The following is an 8578-nucleotide window of genomic DNA, read 5'->3' on the forward strand; positions in this document are numbered from 1 at the left end:
TAAAGCATGTAAGTACCTACCTAGCATAGTAAGTACATGTTGAGTAATGAATGAAACTTCAGGCTGTCTTTGAAGACTCCTAAAAAGGTGGCCAGGTGGTCACTACAGAGAGTTGTAGACACATAGGAAAGGATAAATCATCTTTCTCAAAAGTCTGAATATAGGACCAGCATATCATGAGAGTATATTTTTTTCATTCATTAAGTATAATATGTATATACCTACTCTATAAAATACTAAGGCTATGGATGAAAATAATGAAATATGACAAAATTTACCCTTCTATAACCACTCCAGATAAGTGAAATGGTGTACCAAATAAATTTATGTCCCATTTATTGCATGTACAATGAATAGTGTAAGTAAGTACCTGCCATGTTCATAATAAAACCATTATTATTTATTTTTTCTCTATGAGGTAGATCACAGAATATAGGTAGGTAGCTATTGGTAGCTATAGGCTATTTATGTAATGCAGAGGTGTTGGTACATCACCAGTTCCTGATAATCATATATATATTCTAAGGTATGTTCGGTGCACCCTATTACCACAGAAGAGACAAACCTCAATAAATAATTACGCTCTGAAAATTTGCTTACGCAATTTGCTTACAGTAAATAAATAGTTTTAGTTTAGGAGTAGGTATACTTACCTATCTGCTAACTAAAGCTATATTTGCCTTCCTGTATATTTGTCCTCCGGCCCCTATAAAATTTATGGGAGCTATAAATTTACAACTGAATATTAGGAATTAGGTACCTCCCTATATCAAACATTGATAAAGTTTGTGGAAAGTGGACGTGTCCTTTGAAAATGGGCTAAAATATACAGGTAAGTAAGTATTATATTGCTAATCCAATCATAAATGTTTAATTAACATTAGCAGTTTTTGAAACGTCAGATCCAAGTTTGAACAAAAATATTAGCAAAAGCTGAAAGGCTAGCACGAGACGCAATTAAGACGGTGCAAAAGTTCTCCGTCGCGCTCGCTCTTGAGTGAGCGCGATGCAAAACTTTTGTCACGTCTTAAATGCGCCCCGTGCTAGCCCTTCAGGATATTAATACAGTTGATCAATTTTTAATTGACAGAAGATGTCAGTGAAGACAGCAGAGTATGTTCCCCTGACGGTGAAGGAGAAGTGTGTGCGATGCCTGAAGGGACCCAACCTGATCCGGTCTCTCATCCTGCTGGTGTGCTTCGTACTCGTGGTGGAGCAGGTGAGGACAGTTTAATTTTGCGACATATAAGTGCCTTGTAGACCCTTCCTGTCATAATCACTTGGCACTGTCTACTAGTCTGAAATAATCGGTCCAGTGGGAAGTGGAACGAACACACTGCGTTTGCCTGTTTTAGGCGTCTTTTCAAGACCTACAGTTACCTCAGCCCTAAATGTATTCTAGTTTGCTGCAGCTCATTAGGTCAGTTATAGATTTAATTTATTTCACCTCTGGTTACCAATACTGATTTATACACGGCTTCAAAGACCGTTGTAACTAAGTGTCTAACTAAACAAAAGTGAAGAATTTTTGAAAGTCGTTCGAGAATTTTTGCCTCCTTTCGGACAAGGTCTAAATATAAAATCTATGTTCAGCAGTTGACATCCTATGCCTGAGGTGATGATGATGATGATGTTCGAGAATTTACTTATAGAGCTCATAAATAGCGAATTCTGTGACCCTTCCAGCTAACCTCGTGCGTGCAGAAGATCATCCGCATCCCGATCACCACGTACACGCACTTCGAGTTCAACAAGACGCTGCTGTACCCGAGCCTCACCTTCTGTCGGGAGCCGCCCTACAAGTACAACCAGCTCGCGGTGATTATATACACATTTTTTTTATACCTGTCACGTATGGTGAATGGGAAGCAGCTTCGCTTGCCTGGTAAACATATGTCAGATTCATAAAAGTTGCATCAGACAAGCGAGTTTTTAAATGCTAGTTCGCTGGTGGGTACCTTCGCATCCTTGTGTATTATGTTCGGCGCACCCAGTGCGGTTAATAGTGTAATTAGCGACTCACAACAGCTGATCTGAGTGGCTATACCCATCATCGGGGTATAGGAGTACATACATCTCTCACCATGGTATCAAATTGAACTTCAGCTCTAGTATTTTGCACCAGCACGTTATGATTAAGATGTCGATTTACATCAAACGAACATAGCTAGCTAGAACTAGTCTTGTGTTCTTGTCTAGTGCATGATTTATTACGTGATTCTGTTGATTTATTACTGACTGTTCTACTTCTGTCTTCGTATTAACGAAATTTACCTTGAGCAGTCTCTTTGAAGCTTTCTATTGATTTGCTCTTAATCTAATCATTACAATAATGAGAATTGCATTCACTGTGTTCAGAAATATGGCATGTACGTGCACCCCTACTACACCTCGACGTGGCGCAACTTCGACTTCGACAACGTGTCGTTGGACGAGTTCTGGGAGGACGTCACCTACAAGCATGACGACATCTTCGTCGTCTACGGTCTCGATGGTGAATCGACTAGTAAGTGATTCTTGATTTTATAATAGAATAACTAGTCCAGCTCTAGCACCAGGTATAGATTCTATAAACATATATGAATTACTGTGTACCGCAAAACGCAATGCGATGTAATATGCAAGCAGGAAACCCAGGTGCAAAGATGGGATACAGATACAGAGCCGACCACACTTTCCTGGACTTGAGCAATGAGCATATTGCCAAATCTAGAGTTTTTGTCGACACGCTAGGACAGACTTCAGAAGAGCCAATAACTCCACACAATTTCTATCACCAACAACCATCCATAACAAGCGACGAATAAAAATCCATTCCTCTCTCTAGACATACAGCCGAAAAGTGTGGACAGTCTGAAGCACGGGCGCTGCTACACCCTGGAGCCTTCGACCCTGGTGACCCGAGCCTCAAAGACCACGGGCTACTCCATTACGCTGCAGCACAGCGTCCAAGATTTTGGGGCCTTCATCAGTCTGCACCCGCCAGGGTACCACGTATTTATACATTACAAGGAGGAGCCGTTTACTGGTGAGTAAGTTACAAGTTCTTCGTTCGTTGTTGCTTGCTCTTGTAGTTACTACCTTGATAAATACATGTTTATAGGTAGGCTGGTACCTGGTTTTAATCAGGATAGTATAGTTCTTTATTCTTCTTTCTGTCAGCTCACCCTTGGCATCCCATAGTATTGTAAAAATAGTATACTAAACCGAAATGGGATGACTCAGGGGGTCATTCTGAACTACTTTTGTATATCGTTCACAAAACACCTTTCACCTCACCATTTCGGATGATCTTACCATTTGACTTAACATCTAAAATACACGTTATATCTTCAGAGATAGAGGTGCACAACGCGGGTCTGATCGACTACCTGTACATCCACTCGGGCGAGGAGATCGACGTAAAGCTGACGGTGGACCAGTACTTCAAGCTGAGCGACGACGACGACCCCTGCACTGATGACAGGAACTACAGCGCTAACTTGGTATCATACTAGCATACTTCAAAAGTACTCTTTATCATGTCGCTAAAGAGTGACGCTGAAGTTGATGACACCTATTGAAAAGGATTAGTCAAGTAGTTCCCAATCGCTGACAGCCTAGGTTCACACTTACATTACATTAAAATACCGATTCGACTTTCAGGGAGCCTTGTGCACCCTAACAGAATAACTAGGTTGATCATGAACGAAAAAACTTAATTATTAACAATTTTTGGTCCACTGCTAGTCATGCTGGTGGCTGGATGAGGAAGACCGAAGTCAGAATGTTGTGGTACTCTTGGAAGATAACTGGCTGATGAACTTGACCACACATGTTTCCCCTGCCGCAGTGTGCGACGGAGCTGGTGAGCCGACAGGTGGGCGCGGCGGTGGGGTGCTCCGGCCCCTGGATGCATCCCGCCACCCCGCGCTGCGGGAACTACAGCGCTATGAAGACACTCATCTCTTCGTATATGCAGTGAGGATACTACGTTTTCTTAAATAGTCTTTGTATTTACATCTGCTAAACCTATAACTCGTGTTGCTGACGCTACATCTGCGGGGCCTACAACTTGTTTTGTTAACGATAGGTAGTCTGATCCGAGGGCAAAGGATACTACACCTGCAAAAAAGGATAGATCTCTTGTATCATGATTGCCGGGTACGGGACGGTGTTCAGTACATATTTTTTAAGTGTCGAAGGTATATACAGCTACAATAATTATTGTCACGGATGGAACACTGATGCTGATGGAACTTAACTATTTCTCCCATTTGCTAATGAAAAATATATGAAGACTTTGGTCTGGTTGGTATGGTACTGTATGTTTACATAGCTTCAAATAAATGTTATATAATTTGTAATCTATTGAATTGTTTACAGAACGTAGTTTTGTTCAAGGTGTTCCAAATTACACTGCCGATAGATAAATACATAAACAGATGATTCACACTCACATTATTGGCATTCTTTGGGTAAAATACACCACAATTCTATGTATAATTGATACAAATAATGTAGGCTGGCTAATTTCAAGGACCTAAATATCCTGCCTAATTAAATACTACTAGTTATACTTTTTGATTTATCCATATAGACTGAGGAAGGAAAGTAGTTTATTGAGAAAGGCCCAAGCGCCCTGATAGACACTGTTCGTTTCAAGATGATGTCGAACAAGATTGGACCATGTTCTAACAACACACCCACACCTTTGTGTTCACCATTTCAGACAAACAGAAGGCCCGGACTTCGCGCTCGGCACGTGCCCCCGGTTCTGCCTCTCCTACCTGTACAACGCGTTCGTGGTGGACCGCCAGCGCAACTACTGGTGGGACGGGCCCAACCGGGCGTGGGCCGCGCGCAGCGGCGAGGTGGCGCTGCAGACACAGGTAGGTCCTGGGTGATGGGTCCTGGGTCGTGGGACCGCCAGCGCAACTACTGGTGGGACGGGCCCAACCGGGCGTGGGCCGCACGCAGCGGCGAGGTGGCGCTGCAGACACAGGTAGGTCCTGGGTGATGGGTCCTGGGTCGTGGGACCGCCAGCGCAACTACTGGTGGGACGGGCCCAACCGGGCGTGGGCCGCGCGCAGCGGCGAGGTTGCGCTGCAGACACAGGTGGGGCCGCAGTCCTGGGTTTTGAACCTGGGAGGTCAAGCGAAACTAGCTTGTGACACGAAGATTCGGAGCGCTCTGATTGTATTCACATAATGACTCGTACATACAGTATATTTTATTTATTTTTATTTTATTTAACTCTTTATTGTACAGTCCATAGACTTAGTATATACTATACTAGTATAGTCACTCGGAGAGGACTGGATTATTATGTACCTACCTAAACTGTATCGCTATAAGTGATGATGTTTCTGATGCTATATAAATCCATTATCATCATAAATCATGTCTTATAAAAAAAACACACTGTTAGACATAGTGTACCTTTCACAGTGCACTATTTTATTTACAATACTGTTTTATTTTTTGTCTATTCTATTAATCTTTCTTCACTTCACACTATCACTATGTCCGTCCACAGTATATCCTTATATTTGTTTGCCAAATCCCTAGAGTCACCTTCTTTCAGCTTTCCCTACCAAAACCTTGTATAGCACCTTGTATAACGTGCATTGCTCCGCAGATGTTCATCCACTTCAACTCGATGATGGTGTCGTTCTACGAGGAGCGGCACAACTACGACTGGAACCTGTTCCTGTCCGACCTGGGCGGCAGCGTCGTGAGTATACACTGATTCACAACACCTGACCTATTACAGTTCGATTCACGTCACTTGACCAATTTCACTTCAATTCACGTCACTTGACCTATCTATACTTCATGACTATCATCACCATCTATCACCCACTCTTGGGTATTTGACGTATTTTAGTGTACGGCAACTCTTTCGGCCGCTAATTTTACTTGTTGTGCACGACGTATACCTACATATATACGATTACTTATAGCTACTGTTTATGTGTCTCCACTATAATATTATAATACATCATTTTAAATTAATCTAAAGCAGTAAAATGGAATCAAGGGAGTGACGATTGCGAAAGAAATAAAACTAATTTTAAAGCATCATCAAAAGAAATCACAGACATGCTCATAACTTTTTAATATAAACATTCATTAAAACGAAAACATCCTAAATTTTGCCGGAGAAGTACAGTTTTGCGTGCGTTTGTCGATTGAGCTATTGATTAGATTGGACATCAGCCAGAACCGTGATTATGATGATCGGGAAATTATGCACGCTGCATCTGATCCGTATCACTACAAGTATGCGTTTTGAGATGCTAAATGTGGATATTAAATTATAATCCTCAACGCCGTAGAAGTAATAAGCAATATAATTAAATTTTACTCATTCCCACCTTACCAATTACCTACACCCATCAAATTTTTACACTTCAGTATCCACATAATATTATATTTACCTCTGGTAGCCTCCCACAGACAATAGTAAAATGCGGAAATTGTTAGAGATTCATTTATAAGCAAATATAAAATATATTTTACTGGTTGTTCCAGGGTTTCCTCCTCGGCCTCTCCGTGGTGAGTCTCATGTCGATCTTCGGCAAAGTCTTCTCGACGGTCAAGGAGGTAGCAAAGTCGAGCAAGTCCACCCGAGACGCCTCCAGTGTGGCCAACAGTACAGTCAAGATCACTGAAGATGACAAGCCGAGGAGGGACAGAGACGCCGACTATGTGAAGAAGTGCAAGGAATGGAATGCCAGGAATGAGAGACTTGACATTTGAAATGAAGATGTGTAGTGGAGAGTAATCGATGTTTGGCTTTTAGTATAATTATTGTTTCTGCATCATAGTTTGTGTTTTATTTTCAACTTTTCTGGGAAGAGATTTTTTTTTTAGAGAAATAGATTACTTATACAATATTTTGGTCATAATAGTGAAATATATTTATTTTAAACCTATCGGGCTTAAGTATAGAACGTACATACGCGTTTACAGTGGTAAACTGTTCCTTTGACGCAAATTACTACGATTATTTACAGATTCCAGAACCACTACGTAATTCATACGTAGAAGACTTCAATGAATGAGAATGAGTGAATGAGGTGCATGCAATAAGTTATATTTTGTTAGGAATTTGCTTCTCTATAGTAAACAAAACACCATGAGCGTGATTATTGATTAATGAACCAATTTTCGGAAAAGTATTAAAGGGCTTCATGTATTGAATGAAACAAATTGCCTAACCCAGCTTCGCCTTTCCAAATGTTTTTCGTGAGTAAATACGAGTAAATGAAGCTGTATTGTGTGCTTAGTAAAGTCAATATCAGCTCTGTCAAACATGTGTCCACTTCATCAGACAGGTGCCCCACACTCCCATCAAACCACTAGGCCACTCGGTCTTCCACTCTGGCCTGATTTTCGTCTCCACTTCAGAACTCTTTAGTACAAATCACCAGTAGTTCATTTGAGTTTTTCACTTTAGTAACGGTATGCCTTCTAAACACATGTATTTCGGGGGGCAGTCAAAATGCAGCTCATTTGGCAAGCGCGTACAATTGATCTGTGTGACGCATTCATTGGTTATGTTTGTTGTTGAGAACGCAAGAGACAAGCGGGTTGTTAAGCGTTTTTGGAGAATTTATATTTAGAGTACATGTACAGAAGGCCAAGCCATTTCAGTTCTCCAATATAAACAGGCAAAAATTCTGATTTAAAAGTTAGTATAGTACATTTATTATCAAAAACAAAAACTCTTAAGCAAAAATTTATAGAAAACTTCCTCACATACATTTGTTAAAAGCAAGTGATGTATAAAGAGAATATATTACCTCTTAACTACAACGTGGCAAAGGACAAGAAGAACTAAAAAATAGAAAAAGAAAATGATCGATGAGGATTGATTGTGTTCTTGGATGCATGGTATACGTCGTGGATCCGCTAATCGCTCCGTTTCGTGAACAATCGCTATGTGTGTCAAGAGGACCGATCGTTGTTTAATGTCACTAATTTTAGTAGCGACCGATCTCGAATCTAGCTGACAAAATTTTGCCCAGTACATGCGGCGTCAACCAAATGTTTACCATTTGTACCCTTTCCAAAGTTGTTTTTGTCAATAAAGTATGTTGTAGAATCTATAGCTGTGTGACGAGGTCGTGACTCGTAGACATTGCCTTGCTTCTGACTGTACCAGTGCATGGTGACTCGCAATGATCCAGCGCTATTTCGTCAGGCTGATGAGAAATGCATATCAGGGTCGTTATGAGAAAAACAGGAACAGTTAAGGGCAGCCAATTGTTATTTATGTACATCAAACAAAATTGTTTTACAATTTGTAAGCATCTTGAGAAGGAGTAATCATTGTGAAATCGTTTTCAGGGTCAATATTAAAAGGGATACCTTTAAGATTCTGCTTGGAATCAACAAAATGAAAACTTTATCTAGGTATCATTGGGCTAAATACAAATTCATTCTCAAATTTCCCATAGTTCATCTAATAAGTATAGTCATAATAATTATAGAACTGTTGTACTTATAATACTAAACTAAACTATCTTTCTAAGTTTGAACCATTTTAAACCACGCCACTCTACCAAATCTAGATAGTATGATTTCCTTA

General features: G+C 40.7%; 1 protein-coding gene across 1 annotated transcript; it reads left to right on the forward strand.

The window, feature by feature from the left end:
* The first annotated feature begins 675 nt into the window (after positions 1–675).
* LOC105388811 lies at positions 676–6811 on the forward strand. The gene is made up of 10 exons (XM_038115405.2): positions 676–832; positions 1091–1219; positions 1687–1818; positions 2359–2506; positions 2828–3028; positions 3337–3485; positions 3833–3960; positions 4712–4871; positions 5621–5716; positions 6517–6811. The coding sequence occupies exons 2-10, from the start codon at positions 1094–1096 to the stop codon at positions 6742–6744; spliced, it is 1368 nt and encodes a 455-aa protein (XP_037971333.2). The 5' UTR covers positions 676–832; positions 1091–1093; the 3' UTR covers positions 6745–6811.
* The last annotated feature ends 1767 nt before the right edge of the window (positions 6812–8578 follow it).

This window comes from Plutella xylostella, chromosome 8 (genome assembly GCF_932276165.1).
Source record: "Plutella xylostella chromosome 8, ilPluXylo3.1, whole genome shotgun sequence".
Lineage (NCBI taxonomy): Eukaryota > Metazoa > Arthropoda > Insecta > Lepidoptera > Plutellidae > Plutella > Plutella xylostella.

Coding starts and splice junctions, on each gene's coding strand:
- LOC105388811 (XM_038115405.2), top strand. CDS start 1,094: ATGTCAGTGAAGACAGCAGAGTATGTTCCCCTGACGGTGAAGGAGAAG. Junction 3,961..4,711: donor CTCATCTCTTCGTATATGCA/GTGAGGATACTA, acceptor TCACCATTTCAG/ACAAACAGAAGGCCCGGACT. Junction 5,717..6,516: donor CCGACCTGGGCGGCAGCGTC/GTGAGTATACAC, acceptor TGGTTGTTCCAG/GGTTTCCTCCTCGGCCTCTC.